The sequence below is a fragment of the Anabas testudineus genome, chromosome 21 (genome assembly GCF_900324465.2).
Source record: "Anabas testudineus chromosome 21, fAnaTes1.2, whole genome shotgun sequence".
Lineage (NCBI taxonomy): Eukaryota > Metazoa > Chordata > Actinopteri > Anabantiformes > Anabantidae > Anabas > Anabas testudineus.
The window spans coordinates 16,607,991-16,634,625 of NC_046629.1; the positions used below are offsets into that span (position 1 = coordinate 16,607,991).

Here is a 26,635-nt window from a genome sequence, read left to right on the forward strand (position 1 = left end):
CTGTGACGCAGACTATAGAGCGACCCCTGTGTGTCGGGAATGGTACTACATCCATATATCCATCTATCTATCTATCTATTCAATTATTTGGACAGTTCATAATTTCTCTGATAAATTATATATACATTTATACGTAGAAAATGTATTTTAGAATTAGAAAAGAAGTGTTGGACAAAGGTATCCTTCATTTATTTATAATATACAAACTTGGGTTTTTAATAATAATAATAATGAGAAGTCCAATGACTCTGTGGTCAAACTGCTCACAACACAGGCCCACACAAAGACTATAGCCTGTGATGCGGCTACGATTAGATATTTAGACTGTATTCATAAATTGTAGTCTACAGTGGCCACGTGAGCTTGGTGAGAATTTCGCCTCTGTGAACGGTTATGTTTTATAATAGTATTTAAGATTAAATAAATGTGATCATCTCAAAAAAATAAGAATTATAATTGTTAACATTGCAATATATCTGCTGTTGGATAACATTCCATATACAAGTTTGTGCATACATAAGTAATCATATTAAATATGAAAGAATACATTATTCAAATCCAATGACACAAAAGTACCACAGATTTCTCTGCAAATCAAAGAATTTTAATTTCATCAAATTAAAATCAAGTTTGAAAGGTGGCTGAGCAACATGTGAATGTGAGGCCAGTCAAATTCAATTCAATTTATTTATATTGTGCAAAATCACAAGAGAAACAGCACAAGCACTAGGCGACAGTGCAGAGGAAAGACGACAACAACACTGGTGACTATTGAAAACCAGCAATGAGCACAATGACTAAGAAAAAAATATTAATCAAGAGACATTTTGCAGAATGAAATCTAATTTATTAAACTACATCTGTGTCTGATGTAGATTTAGAGTAGTTCACAAATCAGTAGTTACCACATTCAGTCAAGTACTATATACCATTTCAATACCTACTGTAGCTATAGATTGACCTTTTTAAACCGTGTATGTATTAGGATGAAAATGCTGTATTCATTCCACCTGTTGGATTCACTAATAAAATTCTGTGAAACTGGTCAAATATAAAAATCACAACTTTAAAACCTACAGTTGCCTTTCGAAGAGTTGTTGGAAATATTTTTACATTATTCTTGTTTCTCCTTTGAAATGTAGTTGTGTTTCAAATGTTGTCAGTGACATAATTACTTCCCTTCACCTGTGTGTTTCTACGTTCTGATAGCAAGCAGATGAAAATATATAGTACAACACCTATATTAATCAAGAGACATTTTACAGAATGAAATCTAATTTATTGCCCTTTCTAAAGCCATCACATCTATTCATTTCCAATCTCAGTGAATTTGATATTTTACTATAAGTCCCCCGATCTGTCTATAAACAACAACATTTTACAAAAATAGATCTAGTTAGAAAAATAATAAAGTCAAATCCTAAATACAGTCAAGTTATAGCCTCTTAGTCTGAAATCACCAAGAAATTTAGGTTTCGCAATTGATCATGTTTTACATCCTTTTTCCAGTTAATTATAAATTACATGCAAATATTAGACATCCCTTCATTTCATTAGATTTCCCACTGTACAATTGTAATTGAATTCTAAACAAAGTCTTATTTAAAAAATTATGGAAAAATATGTACTGTGATGGATTAAAAACTCTATTTCTACCTCTAATGGAGAAAATAAATGGTATGAAAATACAGTCCTGGGATTAATAAGCCAAATGTTCTTGTCCTCTTATTCATCGCTTAATGACACATCTGCATTACATTACACCTGGTTTTAAAAGCCAGAAGAAAGAAAAACACATGACAGAAGTTTACCTACTGTAAAAATAAATGTATTACAAGTACATTTCAGTAACAGAAACCAGGAAAATTTAGCTACTTTCCATAATTTTGGCCAATATGTGTTGTTGCATTCCACAGTTCAACCTGAGCATTTTAAAGTCTGTTTAATAACAGACACTAAAACAACAAAGTCAGTTCCTCAACAGTCAGTAACATGATTCAGTTCATGCAGCTACTCCAACATCGTTTTATGACATTGGTCTATACCCTAAACCTTAAACACATCATAATTACTAATTACTACTGTGCAGCATCACTGGAAGTCAACTGAGGCTGAATTTAAAAGTTTGACTCTGTGGTGGTAACCTGATTATTCTGAGAGGATTAGATGAAAATATATTATTTATTTGATATAGGTCTAATAAATTACTGAAATTACTCTCTATTAAATAAAATTATACATTTTTACCAGATTTAAAAGGCCACCAAGCTCTTAAAAAATAAAAATAAAGAAAAATGTGGACAATGCTACTGTCTGGCTGTAACATATCTGCTAGTAATAAATAAACCATGACTGCAAATGAATGACAAATACAAAACTACCTTGATGGTTCTTTACACAGATGGACTGAGAGAATCAATGCATTTGATTTTGCAAATGTTTTGTAAGCTTGTTCATCAGCTAAAACACACACACAAATCAGTCCGATAGGTTGAAAACACAGTGACTGACACTCATGGCACATCCTATGTCTCAAATTGTGAATTATACCTTTAAAGTTTTGGGATTTACATCAAGTTACACCAAAAGTTTTGATAACCCTATGTACAAACACAGAACAAAACCGAACCTTATTTATTCCTTTTATAATCAGCAACTAACACTTTTTGGCTTGGATTAAACTGGAAACTGTCAGTGCAGCAGTAAATTAATCCCATGACATATTTGTTCAAAGTATGCTCTTTAACACAAATGGAAAAAAAAAAAAATTCTTTTCTGTTTAGCTACTGGATGTTCCCTTATGTCAAATACAGGACGTCGTCCACTGCAGTGACACCTTACTGTCCTGCTGCTCAGTTTATATTAGTTATTGATGTCAGATAACAAAAAGTGCACAGAGGTTGGGTTTAAGGCACTAGAGGTCTTTACATATCATTTACATTTGCAGGAACATCATATTCAAATGGAAATTAAAGTTTTCCCTTTCAGTTACGTTTAGCTTTCTGACCTCGTGATTTGGTTTTTGCTTCTGAGAACAAATATCAAAACCAGATTTGAGGCATTAAGTTCCTAAAGCAGCTTTCTGTTTTACCACAAAGAAATGTACTTTGTAAAGAAAATTTCGTCATAAAAGCAAACTCGTCAATCTGCTCTATAGCTGCTGCAGCTGCTTCCTAATAAATTATAGGTCAGATCTCTGCTCACGAGTCAGGTTTGACCCCTTGATATGAAACTACATTTGTGTCTAATGTAGATGTAGAGTATAGTGGAAGGTACAAGTGAAAAAACCAAAGTGCACAAACTTTTCTTTTTTAACAAATCAGTAGTTACCACATTCAGTAGAGTAGATAGAGAGTAGATATAGATTGGCGTTTTTAAACCGTGTATGGTTAGTGATGAAAATGCATTTGTTTCACCTGTTGGGTTCTCTATTAAAATTCTGTGAAACTGAACATGGCATAATATGAAAATCACAACTTCTCCTAAAACTTAAAGTTGTCTGTCAAAGAGACATTTTTACATTACTCTCTCAGTATGTTTCTCCTTTGAAATGTGGTTGTGTTTCAAATGTTGTCAGTGACATAGTTGCTTCCCTTCACTTGGAGTGTTTTTACGTTTTCATAGCTAGCAGATGAAAATATATAGTATAGCACCCCGTGTTGTATATGTACATAAATATAAAATGGAAAAGTGCTGAGTGTTGAAAACAGCAGCAACATACCAAATGCTGTGAAGATCATAATGCAGTTTTCTGTCAGTTCCACAAGAGGGCGATGCGTCCCTTTCCTATAAATACTGTTGTCAACAAAAAAGAAAGAACTTTGGAGCTTTGTAACGTACCAAAAGGATGAACGGTGAACAATGTGTCAGAAATTATTTCCTGTGTTTGACATAAGATGAGCATGTAACTCTCTCTCTCCTTATGTCTGTGCAGCCTTTGCAGCTTCCCAGTGGCCACCAGTAGAGTATTGGTGGTGTGACTGGTTTGTTCTGGCAGCTCCTGTATGTGCAGCTCTGTGTTGCCACTGTCATGTCCACTTCCTGGGACTGCAGGGCATCCTCCTCTCTGCTCCTACATAGTCGACTCACGCTGGATCTGAATGTAGCAAGCCTGCAGCAGAGAGACATGAATGTTTTTAAACTGACCTCAAACATCTGGGTAAATCATTTAAAAATAAATAAACACGTGATTCATTAAGTAAAATATATAAATTGATTAAATAAGTGACATAACGAAAGAATTAGTGATTAGCAATAAATCACAGAACTAGAAAACAATGACAAAGAACACAGATCCTGCTGCATGATGTGTATCATTTGAAGAATTGATTTTTTTTTTTTTTTTTTTACAGCTGGGTCCACGTCAGTACCAAACCACAGAATAGACAGTCAGGCCTTTAGGAGAAAACCTGCACTGTGCATTCAGAAGTTATAACTATTTAAATAAAACAGCATGTCCATAGAATTGACTGATTAAATACAGAGATGAATGTGTGGTGTAGAGCACGTGTCACCTTCAGTGTTGTGAACATCAGGCCCATCTCTCCAAGCTGAACGTTGGGATCCATCAAATCTTCGATCAGACTGACCTCAGCTCCCAGGTTCCTGATCCTGGAGAGCAGAGCATTGTGTCACTAGATGAATTTAAGCAGTTTTTTCCTCTATAAAAATCTGTTGTAACTGATTAAAATTATTAAGACTGTGTGTAACACACCTGGCTCTGAGCACCACATAGAGGAAAAGTGGGAGCAAGTCATCCATGCACCAAAGGAAGTCACCATCCAGCATTGGTTTTACTTCCTGGGTCAACTCCTCAAATGTCTTCTGAATGACCAGGAGTTTGTCTGATGGTGTGAAGGTAGTGCTGCATGTGTAGGTAAGATGTAAAATGTATTTAGAAAAAGGTGTCAAAAGGTTCCCCTGATTAAAAATGTGAGGTGTAATATTCACCAAAAACAAGTTCAAATATTCCTTATTATCTATTAATTTACTATTTACACTACTGCCTAAACTGCTTTTACTTACTAGGCTTCAATCATGAAGCCAAACACATGAAACATCACAATGGAAATCTGCTGTTATTAGGTTTGATATAAGCTCAGATGGGATCCATAGCTTTAGTCACACTGTGTCATCACAGATGTATTATCATCATCATCATCATCATCATCAACATCATCATCATCACGTAGGATCTATATTATCACTGTAACAGGCCAGGTCACATTTAGTGATTTCATGTTGCCTGTCTGTGCTGTCAGTTCACAGGGCAGGTACCTGATCTGTTGGAGTGTCTCTACAGCAGAAATAAAGCAGGCATCTTTACTGCTGGACACAATCTGTGGTAGAAGCCCAGGAAAAACTGTTAAACTACACAACTGCTAATTGATGCAGTATCTTAAGTTAATGCTGAAATCAGAGGTAATCCATAATTTCTGATTGTTTTTTGAATGATTCGGTATGAAAAGTGCAAAAGGTACATAAGGAGGAAACAGTCAGTGTCTGACCTGCTTTTTCTCTCCCAGTATTGGCATCCACACTGGCCAGAACTTCCTAAAAGAAAAAGAAGGTTAGTTAAAGGAAGCTTTTATGTATCCAAGATCCAAGTTTATCACACCATATATTATAACATTGTCTTTTTGAGTTTACAAACAGATGTGTTATTCAATTCAGTTCCATTTATTTAGTATCAAATCACAACAGAAGTCATCTCAAGGCACTTCAAGGTGTTTAAGGATCAAGACCTTACAAAATATAACTGTATACAGAATTATATAGAAAACCCAACAATCCTAGTGACGACAGTGGAGAGGACAAGCTCCCTTTAACCGAAGAAACCTCCAGGAGAACCAGGCTCAGGGTGGGCGGCCATCTGCCTCGACTGGTTGAGGTCAGTGGAATACTTTGTGTCTTCTCTCTCCTGTAGTTGTGCTTCCTCCTCTGTCTCCCTCTCTCTCTGTACTTTTCTGCAGGTATCCTCTGCCTGGAGCTGTACATCTCCAGAATCCAGTTGACCTGCCCAATGTTTTTGCTGCTTGTTGTTTTTTTTTTGCCTGCTGTTCTTTCTCTCTCCTCTTTACACTCACCCCAACCGTTCAAGGCAGATGGCCACCCACCATAAACCTGGTTCTGCTGGAGGTTTCTTCCTCTAAAGGGAGCTTTTCCTCTCCACTGTTGCCTAAAGCTAGCTCACACGGTTTTCTATAATATTATACCCTGTAAGGCCTAAAACCTTACACTGTAAATTGCCTTGAGGTGGCTTCTGTTGTGATTTGGTGCTATACAAATAAAACTGAATTGAACTGAATTGATTGAGAACAAACTCACTTCTGCACTCCCAGGAAGCTGAGGAGCGACTGGTCGGGCTGTTTGTTGAGCCGGAGGATGCGCTCCCAGTACTGGATCTCCTCCTGCTCCTCCTGCAGGCAATACAGGGTGAAGAGAGGAGGGTAGAGTCGAGGGAGCAGCAGAGGGAGGAGCAGGGAGCAGCAACTCACCACAATACAGCTGGAAAATAAAGTGGAAGAAGATGAAGGTTTAACATGTAGCTTCAATTTCAATAACACTGAGATGGATGAGCTGACTCCATCAAGTCATGTCACTACCCACTGAATCTGCTCAGCTGCCTTTATTGTTTATTTGTGTGTGCGTGTGTTGATGCTCACCTTTGCTCTGAAGTGTTAGAGCTGTGTCGGCTTTTAGCTGGAGAGGCAGGGGCATCTGGGATGATGCCACCATCATCTGGTAACCCTGGAAACAGAAATCTGCAGGCAGAGGTACTTTATTCAGTAAAATTGAGTTACTGTTTTTCAAGAATATACACAACACCTTTTCCCTTGTTTTATTTTGAAATTCAACCTTGTTTTTTGTGCTAGTGGTTTCTAGAGTATATCATGACAACAAGCTGTGTTTGTGGTTTTTCTTTGGAAAACTTTGTCAGTGTGAAGAAGTGACAACATTGATGCAACTGAGACCACGCAGCAGCACACAACTACAGTTTCAGTCACTGTGGCGTGTTGTGAAACTTTCTGTTTCCCTAATGCTCAGCTTGGTTTATTTTGGAAGCTTTCCATTAGGCTAACCTGTCTCCTCACCTTAAAACTCCCACATGGATTCCTTTTGTTGATGTGTTTATCTCTACTTTTGTGTCTGGTTCTTGAGTCAGCTAATGACAACATCACTAAAGCTCTATTTTACATTTAACCTCTCTTACTTTACATCTAAATACCCTGCTGCAAACAGAGGGCTGAACTGAAGGACCTACGACAGCTGAAATAGGAAGAGGTAAATCTACCTGACAATACTGTAAAAATGTGTCAGATAAGCCTGGACCTCCTGGACAGCGTGCCTGAGAAGCCTGCGGTTGGATCCCACTCCAACGTAGGTCATCCTGTACACTGTCACCAATGTCTCCACCAGCCAGCCCACAGGGTGGATGGGAGTCTCACATGCCTGATATACAACCACACAGAAACATAAATACTTCTGTTTTACACTAGTATCTAAGTATTTTAAGTCAGTGATTCAACAACATATACCATTATCACTACAAAAGGTTAAACATGAAACTAGGTAATTTTCTCTAGCAATATATATTATATGAAATATTTATTTTGTAGTGTGAACAAACAACACAGACAGAACAGACACTGCACTAAGAGTTAAATGGGCTTTCAGTTGATATGCAGCCTCCTCTAGTAGCTCTACAGTGGTGCTGAATCAGCAACCTAACATTTTCAAACATACAGTCTGATGCCTGTATTACAACACATACCCTTTTCCACTTTCCTCTGGACAAGTCAATGTACAGATTATTGGTTCACTTGTACCTTAATGAGATATCTTCGTATGTTGTCATAGTTTGCAGTGGTGACCGGTTTCCCATGTTGGGGAATGAACTCCAAACACTCCAATACTTTGGTCTGAGATCTACTGAGGTCTGGGCTACATAGGCAAAGTGCACACAGAGACACACATGCACTTAATGGCGTATTGCCAGTTATAGATGCTTTGCTGTATATGTGTATTTACAGTATGTGACTGACCTGTGTCGCCGTGCAGTTGTTATGGTAACAGCGATGTTCTCCCAGGCTGTGGTCCGTTCTCCTTTCCCGGCAGCGTCACAGCCCAGTCGGCGCCAACATTCATCAAACACACATCCCCATCTCTGATCTGCAGGCACCCCATATTGACCCAACCTGCTGCATATGCAAACATTTCAACACTCTAACACACAACATTATCCTGCCATGTTTACAAAAACACCTGTCAGCCTCATAGTACAAACCTAAAATAAGCACAGTACAATATGTATGTATGTATATGACACAGAATTGTATTCAAAACAAACATGCACACTCAAAAACCAGCTGCTCAACAAAAGCATATTCACATATGTTTTATTTAGAGGGGGTGAGGGTTGATTGCAGCTTATGAAGAGCGCAGAGGAATACTCACAACAGGCTGTTTCTTTCTTTGTTTTCAGGTTCATCGACCACTGGTTTGGTGTATGTTCCAACCACCTTTAGTCCAGTGCTCCACTCGCCGCTGAACAAGCCATCCAAATAGTCCCCGTTTGGCAGGGACAAAACACCCTGAAGATCAAGGGAGGAAAAAAAAGCAAAGGATGCTCCAATTACCCATGTAGCCGAAAACAAGAAAACCCAGGTTGTTTCATTAGAAATTGTTAGAGAGCATGACAGTCACAGAGCAGTCTGCTACCTTCCCACTGACAGTCCAGTCATCTGAAAACTCCCCATAGAAAGCTGTGTCATCATCTGACATCAGCAGACCTGAACCCTGTTAAGAACAACACACCGCATCATACTTTTTTAGTTCCATTACAAATGCACAATAATTAGGACTTTATCCCTTAGTTAAATCTCTTTCTCTGCACATCCAAACATGTATATGTGCACAATGTACTTAAGATTGAACTTACGCTCATCTTGTTCTCTTTGAAGGTCCCTTCATAGTACATGCTACACTGGGTGACAACCACAGCGCTGCCATGCCGCTGGTCATCCAGCCACAGTCCCATGTACTTCTCACCCCTGTGGGAAAAAACAAATGAGATCAGGAAATAGTTGCAGCAGACTGACAGCTAATTAAAATAAAATTAATGTACTGCACATTTTCAGTACAGTCAGAACAAATTACTATTTGGGAAACTCTTGACCTGCAGAAATGATTTTAAGTAAGATTCCATTAAAATGCTTCACACTGACAACTCAAACAAACGATCTTAGAAATGAATTTAGTTAAATATCCATCTGTCAACAGATACACTTTTCATTAACAAATGTTCTAAATTCGATACAGATTTATGAACTTCTGATCTGTTGTTGCTAAAAGAGTCTGGAGAAGAGGGACAGTAGTGTTTGTCTAATAAAAAATCTGTACGTTTCCTTGTTTTCCACTCTTACTGTTGTCTTGACCACGTCAAGGAAAGAGTCAGCATCTGAAAGGCTACTAGTAAGGAAGGATGACTCTAGAAACTGGAGACCCCTGTATCCCCCTGACCCATATACTGTATATAGTGTGTGTTCACATATGCAAGAAGGAAATCTGCTATGTATCTTTGTATGCTGAGTTGAGTTCTATAATGTATGACTTTTACCTTCATGTCTGTTTTCCTGGCTCAGGAAAGTTTTTTTATTAGGTTTGCTGAAACCACATAAAATGGACCTGATGGCTCCTTCTCATTACAGGGAAAACAAGGATACAAGTCAGTCTGGCAAGAACTACAGGCCTTAAAGGAGACGCCCAGTTTCTTTCATGAGGGAGTGTGCACCACAACTTGTAGCAAATGCATAATTCAGACCTGGTGATGTCATCGTAAACTCCATATCCTGTCTTCCTGTCCTGGACCCACTGGCCAATGAAAACACTGGAGGAAGTCCTGGCCAGTTTGCCAGAGCTCAGCATGCCATAACCCTGCCGCTGGCCATCACAGAAACAGCCCTCGTATACCTCGCCACTGGAGTACCTGGGTAAGATGCACACAGACGTCAATACGCGGACGTCTGTTGTCTAAATGTTGTCTGCACATGTGTGATGTTTTGTCAAATGTTTGGTTATATGGATGGTTTTGATAAGACTGTGGTGACAAACACATGGCCCCTGTGACTTAGATATATTCAATTTACTGTATGTACATATATCATTAGTCATGCACCACTCTACCAGAAAATCAATAAAATCAGTGTACTGACATGTACTTGCCGAAACCATGGATCTTTCCGTCTCTCCAGTGTCCTTGGTACGTGTCTGGTTTATTCAGGACTTTATTAGACATTACACACTCTCCATAGCTGCAAACAAAGTAAACATCATGGGGAACTGTCTCATTTCATAAAGTTTACTTTTTAAACATAACAGAAGTGTTGGTGAGCTGCCAACACTATTTTTCTGTTTTTGTTAAGTTCAATTAAATATTTAATCATATGATCATAGCTTAGCTATCATAGCTGATCATAGCTTAGCATAGCTAAGGATTGAGATATGTTTCATTTGGGAAGTGAATCATATTACACAGTAACCAGCTCTTTAGTACTACAACAGGTTAATGCACAGACCCATCCTCCAGTCCATTCTTGAAGTTTCCACTGTACATTCGTCCATCGGGCCACTTCATGGTTCCTCTGTAAACACAATAATAAATGATAGAGAAAAGTCTGAATTCAACAATGACTGAAACAGTCCACACACTGACTTAACAAAATACCTACTGACATGTGGATCCTCATTAATTTACACTACTGGTTTGCGGTTTGAGGACTGAACTGGAGTCACTGTCTCCTTTTTACAAACTCATCTTACCACAACGGTTCTGCGTATCTTAAAATTGATCTTTTAATACTTATGTTGCATTCAAGGATATTCCAGTATTTACAATTAAAATTTTGTAAATATTGTAATATTTACATTTTAGTTTAAAACAATCATCACTCACTTGTAAATACACTTTAAGACCACATCAATAAGCAAACATTATTCACAAGAAACTCAAGAGATAAAATTAACACAAACAAGCAGAGACAAATAACATGCTTTCCAACCTGCCATGAACTCGGCCTGCCAGCCAGCTCCCGGTGTAATGGGCGTCTTTAAACCGTCCCTCTCCAGTAAATATATAGGAAGCAGTGCGAGACATCGCTGTTGACCCCGGTGATGATCCCTGACTTCCCCCTCCCAGCATCTGATCTATCGCCTGGTTAAGTGATCGTAGCCACTTGTTCTAAAAACAAAAGACAATGTTTCCTATAAAACCAAGCTACATTAAAAGTGTGATAAGTATGTGAACCATGAATGTGCTGGACCTTCTCCTGTGGTGTGGAGGCCACCAGGGTGAAACTCTCCTCTGGACATGTAATCTTGATGGCATAGCTGAAGACAAACAATACAATAATTAATAATCTGTATTAGCCGTTTTAACTGAAAGTGAGATTAAAATATAAAATAAAAAGTGGAAAGAACAACTGAATACCGTATACAAGGATTGAAACATGGACAACAATATAAGGGGAATTGTTTTACTGATTTGACAGTGGAATGTTAGATACCTCCTTTTACAAGTGCTCTGGGGAAAAGTTTTAGTTTCAAACAGGTTAGCGTCTGGGTTTGGCCACTGTCAGCCAGATGTTTTAGCTATACGATAAAAATGACCAGTTACACAGAAATCACTTATTTTACAGATATAGCGATCAGTTATTCGTGTGTCTTAAAATGCACATGTGCTACCAGCCACCAGGTGCTGGTTTAAAAAAGTGAGTCTGTAAAAAGAAATGAAGAACAAGACAAGTTTGGTTTTAAGAACTAAGCCCACTTCCTTTAATATGTCTCTGCGAAAAATGTTTCCACTGCTTGGATATCACTGTTTAAAGACTGGTATGCTTCAAGTTTACTTAAAATGATTTCTCAGTGTCTCACACCCAGTCGTGGTATTTGCTGCGTGCTTGGCTATAGCATTACGTTACTGTACTGTGTGTGTGGGCGTGGGTGAGATGTCTCATTATTATTCAACATTGAGATAAACACTGATGGTTCACCGACCTTACTGTCACATCAGTGATTTTTATTTGCATTAGTCATGTTAGGCTTGTCATTTTTAGTTTTGAAACTCACAGTCCGCTGCTGTCTTCAGTAACTGGTTTCACCCACACACAGGTCAGAGGATAGATACGATGTGTGGAGAACTGCAGAGAGGGATAGACAGAGAGAGAGAGAGCACTGGTTCATGCTTTCTTTCTGCATATCTATCTTGGAAATCCTCACCTTAGCTAAAATTACACAGCGATTACAATTGATAATTGTGGGCGAAAGATAAGGAATAATAGGAATATTAGAATATTTGAATATTATATATATATTCTCTGATATTCTGGGAAATTTGGGAAGTTCCACAAAACACTACACATGTAATCTCAGTTTTACGCATTTGAGAAATCTTGGTTGAGATGAATGAGCTGTCACCATGCACCACTTCCTTATTCTAAAAATCACAAATTTGTCAACAGCTTCCTCTATCTAGTTCTGAACTTCATAATGTTTCAACAACAGGTAATAATGCATCAGTGCAAAGTACATGCGATTTATCGAAAAAGCAGAGAAACATGGAAAATCTCTGCTATACTTTCAGCTTCATCTAATTTGACTGTTTTATCTTAATAAAATGTGATTACTAAATTTTGAATAAAAATGCACATAAACAAATCAAAGCTCTAATAACATGAACCTGAAACCACAAAGGGTGAGAAAAATGGGACCAAGACTAGGCAACAGTAAACATTTAATTTTCCAGTACTGAAGAAGCTGTTATTTGGGTTAATTGGTGTCTGCTGTGGCTTCTTTTCTGAAAGCTGGTGATGTAGTTGTGTCTTGGATTAGATGCTTCTGAAAGCCAAAATGCAGCCGTGACTTGCATATTTTGGGCTATGACCACATCTGTTTACATAGCAGCTGACAATTGCTACTATACCAAAACACATCTTAACACAAATCCATACACACACACACACACACACACACACACATTTTTGTATGGCAGTCAGTGGGAGGACACTCACTGACATAATGCATTCCCTAGCCCCCTATTATCACGTAGGCCATTGCTAATCTATTCTGTTTCAATTTTTAATTTATCACATGTACTGCCTTAACCTAACCCTAACCAAAACCCAATTCTTCTTGCTTTAAATACCCTTCTCATTCTGAGTGCCGGCTAAAATGTCCTCACCTTGTAAAAATGTCCTCAGTCCAATGGTTAAAAATTCTGTTCTCCCATTGATAGCCATGCAAACACACACACAGCTGTTTGAAGCAGCTAAGGCTCAGTTCAGACAGAATCAGCCTTTAGAACAACGTGCGTAAAATAAACAATTTCACAAAACATCTGCAATCCTAAAGGTTGCAAGGTAACAATATTTAGTCAGTCTGCACTGCCATCAATTTTAATGGAGAGGACAAAATGTTAGATATGGGACCTGGGAGTCTAAACCGAAGCTAATCATCATAATCTGAATGAATTGAGGATTTATTGCTATGTGTATCAAACACTAACCTCAGTGCATGAAATTTTGAAAGAGAGTTGGGTCCCTTTAACATTACACATAGTTCTGTGCTCATTTATTTGCCTACTAATACACCAAGTGGACCTGTCAAAGCTGTGAGCAGTGAACACAGGCCAGCACACCCATGCTGCTGCAGCGCAAATCTCAAGGTGGTTAAACTGGTGGGCTGATTGGAGGTGATACTGGGTGAACTGGTGCCAGATATACTTACAAGGCTCTGAGTGGGAATGGCTCCCTGAGAGATGGAAAGACACAATGTTAAATGTGGGTGTAGTTCACTCGACGGTGCAGACGCAGCCCTGCCGAATTCACTAATAGCAAATTACATGTGGAGAATTCCATGGATTCACACTAGTATTAGAAGAAATGCCATGACTTGGCTACTTTTAACCTGTACCTGTGTGTGCACCAGGGCATCGTTGAACAGTATGAACCAGTGGTTGGAGAAACGCCCTGCGTTCTGCAGAGTCAGAGATCTGTTGCTGCTTTCACACACCACACGACGCTTTGGGAGACGCAGAACCTCCTGAAGAACAATTCAAAGATTACCTTTAGCGTCAGTATTTGATGCTTTTGATTGCCCCGATTCACTCCAGGTTTTCTAGCCCAAACTCTACAGGCAGGATGAGAAACTGCAGTTATTGGTAACAAAGCACAGATCTGTACTCACAGTGTTTTTTGCAGAGTGGGTCTTCCAGAAGAGCAGCGTGGTTTCAGCCTCCTTCTTTTTCTTCAACATGGACAAAGACAGGGACTCATACTGACAAGAGCCTTGATGGAGGGACTGGTACTCTACAGTTAACTAGGGAAAATAACAAGAGTTTACATTTTTACTGTATTTTTGAAAATACAAAAGTGTGATGAGTGAGGAGGGTTTTCTCTGGGTACTCCAGCTTCTTCCCAAAGTCCAAAGACATGTGCTAAGAATGTGGAGTGAGTGAGTGAGGGTTGGTGCATTTTATAGCCAATACAGTGACAGCAGTTATTTACAATATATCCAAAGATATTTAATGGTGGGAAACAGAGAAGGTTAAAAATAAGAGGAATTGAAAGAGAGGATAAAGGGAAAATCAAAAGAGTGAGTGAAAATGAAATGCAGACAGAAAGAACCACAGTGACTGTTTCCTCCTTACCACTTCGTAACAGGATGCCAGTTTGAGCAGGACCCGGCTGTACTGGTGGAGCTGCTGCAGAGGCCAGTAAAACAGCGCAACGAGATCAACGTCACCATTCACAGACTTATCTGCAACACACAGCTGAGTCAGGGTGGTCTGTTGCAAACCTAAACACTCACTGGACAGACACAGGGAGAGAAGCAAAGAGATAATGAGAATGCAGACTCAACTGTCTGTCTGTAATTAGCTGATGGAGTCTAATAAGTATAACATAAACCTGCTGTCTAGTAATGGTGTATCTTATTCTCTTTAGTGAAGTAAAACAAAGAAGGATGGATTATTTAGCATAGCTAACAAGATGAATGGTGATTCTTTTCCAGTGAGCATTAAGGCAATGTTTACAGTGCCTGTAAAAAGTATTCACCCCCTTGGATGTTTTATCCCTTTATTGACATTATAAATCATTCATAGTCAATAAAAGTTGGTGACTTTGACAAAGAAATTTCAGAAAAATAACTAATTAATGTCAAAGTGAAAACAGGTTTCTATAAATCAATGTTAATTAAATAAAAATCTGTAAGGCAGAAACAGTGTTTGCACTAATATTCATCCCTTTAAAATGACTGACCTAATCCAACAGAAGTCCAGATATTTGGTGCTAGTAGTCCCACAATTACTGAAATGGGGGTCACCTGAGTGCAGTGAATGTGTCTCAAGTGATTGCAGTATAAAAACAGTTGTAAGGTCCAGTCAGACTTCAGTGAAATCCATCATCAAGAAATGATAGGAATATGACACGTCTAAATCTGCCTAGAACAGGCTGTCCACACAAACTGAGTGACTGTGCAAGGAGACTAGGACTAGTCTCAGTGACAAGGAGAAAGCCACTGTTGAAGAAAACTTCAACAAAAGACTTTATGGTCCAGTGGAAGAGGGTTCTTTGGTCTAATGAGACCACAATGGTGCTTTTTGTCCATCAGACAAGACGCTATGTTTGGCGCACACCAAACACTGCACATCACCACAAACACACCATCGCCACTGTGAAACATGATGGTGGCAGCATCATGTTGTGGAGATGCCTCTGGGCAGCCAGCCCTAGAAGGTTTGTTAAGGTAGAGGGTAAGATTGATGCGACAAAATATAGAACAATCCTGGAGGAAAATCTTATTCAGTTGGCAAAACAACTACGGCTTGGGAGAAGATTTGTTTTCCAGCAAGACAATGACCCGAAGCATACAGCAAAATTTACACAGAAATGGTTTACTGACAAGAAGGTGAATGTTCTGGAGTGGGCGAGTCAAAGCCCAGACCTCTATCCAATAGAGAATGAGTGGAGGGACTTGAAAAGGGCTGTTCTCACCCAATCCCCATGCACCCCGACAGAGCTTGAGCAGTTTTTGAAAGAGGAATGGCATTAAATTTCATTGTCCATATGTACAAGCCTAATTGAGACCTATCCACGCAGACTCCATGCTGTGATTGCAGCCAAAGGTGCATCTACTAAATACTGAACTGAAGGGGGTAAATATTAACACAAACACTGATTTGACCTTACTAATTTTTATTTAACTAACATTACTTTGTAGAAACCTGTTTTCATTTGGACATTAATGAGGTATTTTTCTGAAATGTATTAGATTAATTAATGACTAATTTATAATGTCGATAAAAGGATGCAACATGCAAGAGGGTAAATACTTTTTATAGGCAGTGCAGATCAAGAAAAACGCACAGAGCTTTCTGCAGTTGTAGCTGGCAGGAGTCTGCATTTCTGAAACAAGGAACAAAGCTAAATTAAGAAGCTTACTGTGAGAGTTTCTGGAGTGACTGGAATCCACCCATCACCTCAAAGTCACCTACTGCAGAACAGTATCTGGAGAGAGAGATTTTTTTACTCCTGTTGACATGGTGAATTTCATTCTACACAGTTTTTCTGACCTTCACTCACTGCATCTTCTGTCAATAGAAGATAATCCTACACACAAGTGCCACAGCAAACTAAAGGAGACTAAAAGCATAAAGAATCATAGAAAATAAACACAAAACAAACAAACAACAACACCACAAACAGCATAGCAGCTTTTTAAATTAGTCTGACTCTGAGCACAGTACATCAGTTTCTTTATGCTGAGACAAAGAGGTGAACCTTACTCTTTATAAATGTCCAGGAAATGCTCAGTGTGTGTCAACAGTGGAAGAGAAGTGACATCACGCCCCTGTGCATCATGCAGGAAGTAGCTGAGTGACGCGGAGTGTCGACCGATCAAGGCACTCAGGCGAACAAACCTCTCACAGAGAGAGAAGAAGAGATGGGTGCAGGGCTCACCTAATGACGGATACAGACCCTCTGTGGGAGACAGTACACTCACATACCCAGTCGCATATAAAATTTCATCGTTTTCATTTATATTTAACAGAAACATATTATTCAAACCCATTTACCACAGCAACTAGTGCTAATAAACAAAGAAGGAGCCAGCGCAGAAACAGACTCACCTCTGCTACGCAGTGGTGTGAGGAGGAGCTTCCTAACGCTGCTCAACCAGCAGTAGAAGTGTCTCTCTCTAGAGGCCAGCTCGTGGATAGCTGAGATGAAGCCCATGACATTCTGGTCTGCCAACAACGCACAACTCTGGCCTCCACTGCACACAGTGCTAATATAATCCATCTAAACAAACAAGCAGAGGATAAAAAAAATTAACTGAATAATAATGAAGATTAAATACACAAAAAGAGTAGTTTTGTGTGTTTTCAACCTACAAACCTCCATGCAGAAAGGCAGCAGGGTGGGTCTGACTCTATAACTTTCCACCCTGTTGGGTGACCTCTGGAACGGCCTTTCATTCTGCTGCTGCCTCTCACGCTGCGCTGTCACTGACTCTTGCTGACCGCAGTACAGCAGGATCGGCTGGACACAGTCTCCATCAGCCAACAGGAGGGAGTGGCTCTGACCGGCTGACACATCCCAAACGCGAAGACCGTCAGACAGCTATGGTGAATCCCAGAGAAAAAAAAAAAACTGTATGCTATTAGGAAATTTACTAGAGTGTTGCATACATAATTGTATTTGGTTAAAAATGTTTTACAGTATCATCAACACCTTCTGAATGTCGGCACTGATACGTTTATTCATCCGCTTTGAGGATTTGACTTTACTGTGAATGACTGAAGTAACATCAGTAAAAACTACATTTAGATTTAAGCATCTGAGCAAATTAATAAACCTATGTTTAGAAATAAATCAAAGAACAGAGATAACTGCACACTGTTGTACCTTTGCCTGTTGAGGAACAGTGATGGGACTGTTGACGTGACCGAGCTGTCCACACATGTTGCTGCCCCATGAGTACACCTGCAACAGACAAGAGCAGTTTTACTGTGTGTGCTTGTGAAGAAAGGGTTTACTTTACTTTGAAAATGAAACATTTTGATGTATCAGTTAGAGTCCTAACATCTCTAAATACACATGTACGTGTGAGTGTGTGTGTGTGTGGTACCTGGCACTGAGCTGTGATGGCCAGTGAATGGTGTGAGCCTGCAGCAACCTTGATCACTTCCTCACCCGTCAAAGACTTTATACACAGAGGCTGGAGTCTATACACACACACACAAATATAAAAGGTTGCCAAAAGTTAATTGGATGAAAAACAATTTGTGACTTTGCAGCGTGCAAAGCGTATTATTTACATATACATATTATTACATATAATATTTACATTTTATTTCGTATTTACATACATTATTTATTTCATTATGTCATTCGACACTAATGGCACATTATAAACACAGTTTCTATGTCCACGCAACATTTTTGCTGAGGCTTTGGGATCAGATGAAAGCCTTTTAAAATGTATGAAGTACTTCCATTATATTACATTGTGACTGTCATTATCAAATGAAGGTTTCATCAAGTAAAAGTTTAGTAAGGTAAATCTACCATTGGAAAAATATATGTTTTATTAATTAAATTCCCAATCAATTCAGTTTTTAAAGTGATTTAGTGAAAATGCTTCGAATGACTATGAATACACAGAATTTCAAAATGAGCCAACAGAGGCCAGAGCTCTGAAGTTAACATAAGCATCAGTGAAGCAGGTCTGCAGAGGTACAGTATGGAGCCTATGTATACAGATGAACACATGAGCACACAGAAACAAACACATCTGACTGGGACCCAGTTTAAAGCAGTTTGCACCTACTTGAGAGTTTATTATTTGATATATATTTTTATTTATACACTGCCCATCCAAACAAAAATGTCCCACACTCACAATGTCACAATATTTATTCCCATCCAGAGTTGCATTTATTTTTCTTTTGTATTAATGATGGGTGAATCGGACAACTGCACAAAGTCTTCTCCGGCACATCCCAAAGATTCTCAATGGGGTTAAGGTCTAAACTCTGAACCCCACAGGTTGTACAGCAGGCACTAGGCATGATGGGTGCATCACTTCACCCTCCTCTCTTCTTACCATGATGCGCCCATCACTCTTGAACAGGGTAAATCTGGACTCATCAGACCACATGACCTTCTTCCATTAAACAGTTCTTAACCCAGTTTTAGTAGATTCATCAATCTCCTTAGATGTTTTCTTTGCTTGATTCATATCAATATTTTGACCCTTCTGAAACAGATCTTTTCCACGACCACAGGATGTGTCTTCAGACATGGTTGTTGAAGAAATGAGAAGCTACTCACTGCATCAGTTATTGTTAAAAAAACGTGTTACCAGTTGAAAAATAATCATACATGCAGTAATTATCCAGTAGGAGGCTTGTACCTATTACTTAAGTTAAATCAAGGTGGTGACTTTTTATTTGGACAGGCAGTGTATATTTTTTATTTATTGTTCTTAAAGATTGCTTGTTGTGACTTTGACTTTAATGTGTGTGCAATAAATACATATGTTTAAATACTCTCCTTGTTTTATTTGACCTTTACATTGAATTTACCAGCCAAAAGTCTGGTGGCGCATTTAAAACAAAACAATTATATTAGGGCATGCAAGTAGAACCTCTATCATCCTCTTGCCACTGTACCTGTAACACCTTCTAGGGGAATCACAGTGAATCCACAAACCATTTGCAGAATAAACTGTAACACTAGTAGTTTGCATCAAATTAAACCACAGATGTCTGCTTTTAGAATGTTTTCCATTTTACTGCATGTGGAACAACATATGTGAGTTTGTGTTCAGACCTGGCAAGTTGATCACCATGGCCCAGTTGCCCTTCTGACCCACGGCCCCAGCTCCACACTTCTGTCTCCAGAGTTGGCAGTCCATCTCCTGCCTCCACCAGGGCTGCAGCCTGGATCCGACCAGCAGAGGATGGCCTGCAGGCACATGGCTGTCGCCTTGGGGACCCTGTAAGCAAAGGATATGATATAATGGTAAAATCCTGGTCACAGTGTTGTTTCAAACAACTGGTCACGTAATATTTACATTTGTGTCACCGCACTTTATCTTTTATAAGATAACCCTAACGAGCTTCTCCATAATCAACTTGCAAAAGTTTGCATGTCCACAATAGCCAGCTGCGAACAAGGTGATGCTGCTGTGGTCAGGTCAGAAGGCAAAAAGCAATAAATCACCACAACAACCAAAAGGAAAAATCAGGACATCCAGTATGTCAGATCTGTGTTGACTGAAACATTCATTCTGACACTCCTGAAACTCCTGGGAAACCAGAAAACAAGAAGTTAAATGTGCTGTGTTTGCTACTCACAGATTGTCATAAAGCTCAAACACTGTATCTGCCTTTTGTATATTCTGTAGAATTGTATATGCAATGTGCAAAGAGACAATAATTGAGCTAATAAAAGGGTCAATTTGACTTATGCAATACGTGTTATACTGTGACTAAAGACCTTTCTGATCTTTAATGTGTATTTATTTGCACTTTCCCTTGAGAACAGTTAATTATCAAAGTATCTCAAGAAAACATATAACAATTGTATCACACATGCGTGTGCATGCTTGTGATAAACTAATCAGTTTATCTAACTGAGGATCTTGAAGAGTCAATTGCTGCTCAGTATGTCACAGTGAAAGGCAAACATTTGCAGAAATGGCTTTGTCTCTTTCTGACAGAGATAACGTTTCTATTCTTCTTCCTTGTTAGCAAGGCAGGAACTGGGGAGTCACATGCTGTGAACTGTTTCTTCCAATCTATATGCTGAGTTAAGTTAACAGTCTCCTAAAAGATTAGGATATCAATCATCTCGTCTCATTCTTGGCAAAGTTTTTGTTTCCTGTTCACTGTTCACTACCACTCCTACCATGGGTGGGTGTTCCAGGCAGCGAGCGTCTCCTGTTTGCTGCGTTTTTCCCCTTCTGGCTTAGATTTGTCAGACTGGAGCTTTTCTGCCCCTGCATTGCTGTCTTCTCTGCCTCCAGACAAAGCTGAACTTCTTCCAAGCCCACTGCAGAGGAGGAGTACTGTCCAGACACGCCACTGCTACTGCAGAAAAGAAGGTCAAAGATCAGGCTGAAAATGCAATTTAGGTGAGAGTCATCTTGGTATGTAGGTGCTTTGAATCCTCTTCTCTTTTTCATTTCATGCACAAATCTCAAGTGGAACCAAGTGAATTAACAGAAGGTCACTTATATATCATATTTTCTTGTATTATACAAACCTCTATCAGCACACTCTTGACCAAACAAAGTGATTTGATGTGGTAAAAATTTGGTCTTACTTGTTGGTCTGACTCTTCATTGACGACTCATCTTTGTAACTGGAAGTGAACAAATCCATGCAAGGAGTGGAGGAAACACAGCTGTCATCTGGAGAGAAGGTGGAGGGAGAGAGAGTCAAGGCAAAGTTACAATGTAAAGGGAAAAAAAATAACATACATCGAAACTAAAGAACAAATAAATGACAAATCTAATTAGAAACGTTGTACATTGTGCACACAATGGAGCAAAGATATGAAAAAATAGCCATGGATGAATAAAGAAACTGAACATTTATGAAGAAAAAAATATAAGAAAGATATTAAAATAAGGATGATGATAATAACAATGAGGAAATAAATGTAACATCAGGGGAAAAAAACTAATGGTGTAACCTCAGAGGAAATTAACAGATACATCACCAACCTGAAGTATGACTGCTCACTGAGTCAGTGTCTCCTGGCGCGCTGGTGCTTTGCGTCTCTAAAGAGTGAACAGAGAGTTTGTGGAGGATGTTCTGAAGCTCCAGCTCATCAGTGAAAGAGGGGTTTTTATTGGCTCTCCAGCCTGGCAGTGGGTGGGACTTGGGGCTGCCATCTGTCTGAGTTAGAGTGACAGCATCCACATCAGACTCTACAGGCTCGGCATTGGAACTAAGTGATTTATTCATCCTGGAGTTTTGGGTTAGAGGGAGAGGAAGGAGAGAGAGCAGAGAAAACAAAGACAAAGTTATAAATGAAACTGTAAAAAGTGAGGGATAAAACAGAGACTCAAAAGTTATACCGTACCATTTAGCACTGGATTTGCCATCTTCTACAAATGGACATGAACTGGCTCTCTGGCTGCTGACTGCTGACTTTCCCACTGATGGGAGACTTTGTCTAGGGCCTCTTCTCCTGGGACAGGACTGGGAATGCAAATCAGACAGGGGAAACAACCAGTATTGACAGTAAAACCTCTTAAAAGACAAATAACAGCATGGCATGGAGCTGCAGCTGCTAAATAAAGTCTCTGGACATCAAAGAGTCCATGTTGTACCAAATTACAAGAATGGCTGGTCTAAGTCTCAGCCTACAATATTTTTACAGCCTCTTACAGCAAATCTTTCTGGTCACAACAGGACATTCACACAGGCTTTAGTTTGTCAAACTCAAAGTTTGTTTTCTCTCCTGGTGTGGATCATTTTGTCTGGGGGGAACACGGTAACCCCACTCGAGTGCGCACCAAAACGGCACAGAGATCCCTAAAAGAGGTGGTCTCGATCTGCATCATCTAGCGAACTCTGATGCAGTCCTCCTGGTGAGGAAGCGCACCGAACCAAAATGGCGCTATGAATGGCATGATTTGGGCAGTGTGTAGATTTCCATTTCTTTTGTTTGTCCACTAAAAACATGCTGTCTGATTAATTGCAGACAACCGTGGAGACGAGAGGAGGTGAAGTGTCTCACAGACACCAGGTCTGATGACTATGTAGGCGATGTAACATAACAAACAATAATCAACAGGATGACCAATCTGTGTTAACATTCATAGTGAAATCAGCTCTCTCCTGTCACACAAACATACAGTAGTCCACAACATAGGACCTTCTTCCTGTATTTACTTTTGTTGTTCCAGACACATTTGAACAAAAAGCGGAGAGAACACTCCTGCAAGATTTGTCATGACTCATTTTAGTTCACTTGGATTTTTTTGATTTATTTCTTGTATTTTTATTTTTACCTCGTCTGTCATGACTTCAGTCAGCTCCACCCCCAGCGGACAGTAGTGAGCATCATCAACTGTAAACAGCTCATCCCTCTCTGTCACGGAGCAGTGGGGTGACTGGCCCCGCTCCCTCTTCTCAGGGTGATTTTGGGTATTGTAGTTCTGAGAAGGTAAACTGCGAACCAGGGCTAAGCTGTGGTAGGCACCACAAGCCACCTGCGGGAATAAAAAAATATATAGTTCTGTCTGCAAGAAGAACACAGTATTTTTGTGTTACAAATGTGGAAGTTAAGACATCAGGAAGAGAAACTACCTGGATAACATGTCTGCCAGCCAAGTGTTCAACCTACCCAAAAAATAATACAGTTAGATACATGTTTAGTCTACTGTATATGAATCAAAACTCAGAGTTCACAGCATACATGAACAACCAAACAAAATGAATCAGTAAGGTCAATAAAGTTTTCAGTTTACATGACAGGGTTGACCAGTGATTTTCAATCTGACTTCTTGACATATGCTGAAATTCGGTGACTTTATACAAACACACCTTTTGTGGTCTCCAAACAGGAAAAGTGTTAGTGACCAGGCCGAGCTGGCAGCCACTGCCCCAGGCCCACAGCTCATTCTGGGAAGAAAGAGCCAGGCTGTGCTCCCGTCCACAAGCCAGATCCACAACCCGGACCACCGCGGGAGGAACGACCTCGCTGTCCACAACACTGACTGCGCTAGGCTCTGAAACTGGATGACACATTAACTAATTGAATAAAAACCAAAGAAGCATAGGGTGAAAGTATATTTTAGTACCAAAAGAAAAATAATTAAAATGGAAGGAAAGAGGAAAAGATATAGATGGACGCTCTGAGGGAATAAAGGGCTGTTGATCAACCTGTGATATCTGTGACTGTGCCCCTCTCTGTCAGCCCACACTGTCCTGCAGTGTTTTCCCCCCACATGTAGACGCTGCCGTGTTCAATCAGCGCTCCACAGTGGAAGCCACCAGCAGCCACGCGGATGACCATCTTTCCCAGTAGAGAGACTTCTAGCAGTGGAGCAGATGCTGGGATGCTCAGATTCCTCCACAACAGCTCTCCAAAAGAATAAACCTGACCACCTGGAAGACAACAACAACAACAACTAGGGGGTAGAAATGGCATTGAAATGATTCTGGTGCAAACTGATAACTTCAGGCAGAGAAGTGTGTGGTATTTATAAAATTATAGAATGATTAGTCATATTTAGAAAATTAAGAGCCATCACAGACTGCAGTCTCTGGAGATATTTATAAAAGCACTGGATTACCACTCACACTCACCTTGTGTCAGCAGGAGTCCATGGTGTTCTCCCAGAGCAGCCTGCAAAACAGGTCTTGACAACAACACTCTGTCTGGGCCGAGCTGCTCACTGAGACCCGCTGAATGCCAGAAATGGAAAAGTCCCCGTTCTGGAGGTGTGGGGGGCTGCTTATCTGCAGAGCTGCAGTTATACAGTACATGTAAACATATTACAGCCTGACTAAAACCAAGTAAATCTAATAAGCTTAATATAATAAACAACTCTAATTAATCATGTGTAAAGCACTTTATAGTGCAGATAGGATTACAGGTACTTACAGTAAATTAACTGGTCGCTAAAAGCACATGTAGTGCAGATCATGAGTAGAGCAAATAGTTATATGAACATGTTGCTTTTGTTTTCACCATGTTTCAAGCAGAAACAACTGCAGATGCAATATGCGATCAGGTCACTGTGTTTACCTCTCCTCTGTGTTTTCCATCACTTCAGACTTTCTATTCCATTGGACACAGAGAGCATTTTCTCAAAGCTCTTCGTCTTCTGTTTATCCTGACAATAAATCAGTTTGTAGGAAACAGGTGAATCCTCTGTCCTGCTCTGCCCCTTTGGTTCATCTGGCCTCTGGTGATTTTCACTGTTTGTCCAAACAACACAGTCAACATTCACTTAACTCCCTGACTTGACTTTGAGTACTGACATTTACAATACTGACTGGATTCATATGGTCTGTAAAATCAAATGAAACAGTTTGTTACGGGCTGACATTATGTAAAAAGCTTAGCCATACATTACTTACGTTAAAACTAACATACCACAAGCGCAGTCAGAAAGTTAATCACCCCGAAGCTATTTACGTCCACAAAGACTGACGCATTAGCTAACATGTCAAGATAAAAATACATACTCTGTCACCGGAGGAAAACACAAATCATTCTCTTGTTGTCTTGTCATTAACATTTAGCATATTTAATTCCAGTGCAACAAAGCACAGATGTCTTGCATCGTATTATATAGTATATAATGTTGAAGCTAATAAACAGAAGTTGGCTAGCTCTATCGCTGCTAACCAAAGAAGCTAACTAAACTTACCAACTGTCTGTTTCATCTCGGGAGAAAGTCCCGGACATGTATGATGCGGCGAAGCTAGAAAACACCGGATAAGTGTGTCGAGCTGTCACGGCAGAAACACTATGCTGTGACCTTTTTTTTTATACACTCAAATCAGTGCAGCGCTGTCAAAGCAGAAGTTGTCCCCGTCGTGATGTTGTTGGGAGGCTGCTCTTCGACGGCATCCGGGCAGGGACAAACAGCACGGCGGCGGCGGCGCCACACCTGTAGCTGCTGCTGCTGCTGCTGCTGTTGCCATGTGCCACAGAGGCTCCACTGCTGCTCTCAGACACATCCTCTGTATTCACACACTAAACCTGCCAGGATCTGTGTATCTCAGCATATAACATATTCAGTGGTGTTAAGTAACTGAGTACTTTCCCACAAGTAGGTACTGCATTGGAATTTTCCCTTTTTTGTTTTTACTTTTACTGCAATGCATGCATGCTACACATTAATGTATCAATAGTTAGTAATAAACCAATAATAATCTTAAATACTTTTGTGTGATTCCTGAACATTTTCAGGATATGTGCAGAAACTTTATTTATGAGCCACACAAGGAACAAATCCGGACCAGACTTGAACATTTATGCTATGAAGAGCATCAAGTTCAAAATTGTTTAAAATTCTTTGTTATCTTAGTGAACGAGCCGATTTGTACACCTGTACTTGAAGTACATTGTGGAGCACATACTTACAGTACAATTTAAAATTACAATTTGGTTTGCCACCTCTACATGTAATGATATTTTTCTTTCTTTGTTTTTAAGGCGAACAGGCTGCTTTTACTTAAAACCTGAGTACTACTATGTCTGAAAATATTCATTCTAGAGCATAAAGTATACTGGATAAGGGGCAGTTAATAAAGTACAGTTAATACGTCTTAAATAAAACAACAACAACACACAGTGTAGTCATTGTTTGGCAGTTTGTCGTTCAGTTAAATCGTATGCTGATAGGTATTTTTTATTATTTTGTCCAACTCATTTATAACGATGAGTAATTTAATTAGTTTGTTTAATGTGATTCTATCCAGCTAGCAATAGAAAACAGAAAAAAAGCAGTAACAGCAGTAAGTAATGCTTCATCTGCACACTCATACAAGTCCTAGGCAGATTTTGATTTAGTTTTTTGAATGACATGGACGTCAGAAGCA

The 26,635-nt window shown here is 39.5% G+C and overlaps 1 protein-coding gene across 5 annotated transcripts; it reads right to left on the reverse strand.

Moving 5' to 3' along the window:
• Window positions 1-668: 668 nt before the first annotated feature.
• On the reverse strand, window positions 669-25,669 carry LOC113172940 (alsin-like). Of its 5 annotated transcripts, none has more exons than XM_026376043.1 (41): window positions 25,459-25,669; window positions 24,831-25,003; window positions 24,389-24,549; window positions 23,963-24,187; window positions 23,624-23,814; window positions 23,387-23,419; window positions 23,089-23,289; window positions 22,155-22,273; window positions 21,793-22,037; window positions 21,390-21,477; window positions 20,973-21,151; window positions 19,893-20,058; window positions 18,187-18,283; window positions 17,964-18,041; window positions 17,454-17,678; window positions 17,186-17,357; window positions 16,841-17,036; window positions 16,497-16,562; window positions 14,705-14,864; window positions 14,242-14,373; window positions 13,969-14,097; window positions 13,783-13,806; window positions 12,127-12,197; window positions 11,322-11,388; window positions 11,061-11,239; window positions 10,578-10,643; window positions 10,215-10,313; window positions 9,824-9,988; window positions 8,942-9,053; window positions 8,722-8,799; window positions 8,458-8,594; window positions 8,046-8,201; window positions 7,830-7,944; window positions 7,295-7,452; window positions 6,666-6,764; window positions 6,328-6,507; window positions 5,508-5,553; window positions 5,278-5,339; window positions 4,715-4,864; window positions 4,515-4,611; window positions 669-4,111 (listed from the first exon to the last, which is right to left on the reverse strand). In XM_026376043.1, exons 2-41 carry the CDS (start codon window positions 24,848-24,850, stop codon window positions 4,073-4,075), a joined length of 4,983 nt encoding a protein of 1,660 aa, XP_026231828.1. In that variant the 5' UTR covers window positions 24,851-25,003; window positions 25,459-25,669; the 3' UTR covers window positions 669-4,072. The 5 variants fall into 5 exon arrangements, with proteins under 5 accessions (XP_026231828.1, XP_026231829.1, XP_026231827.1 ...); XM_026376044.1 differs by having other exon boundaries at window positions 16,841-17,015; window positions 20,973-21,154; XM_026376042.1 differs by having other exon boundaries at window positions 8,046-8,198; window positions 20,973-21,154.
• Between the last annotated feature and the right edge of the window lie 966 nt (window positions 25,670-26,635).

Bases quoted from the DNA above. Each gene is read 5' to 3' on its own strand.
- LOC113172940 (XM_026376041.1), bottom strand. From the start codon at position 24,850: ATGGAAAACACAGAGGAGAG. The intron at 22,274-23,088 runs GTAAAAATAAAA...TTGCATTCCCAG, and splicing joins CTGAAGTCATGACAGACGAG to TCCTGTCCCAGGAGAAGAGG. The intron at 11,389-12,126 runs GTGAGTTTCAAA...GTTTGTCTTCAG, and splicing joins ACTGAAGACAGCAGCGGACT to CTATGCCATCAAGATTACAT.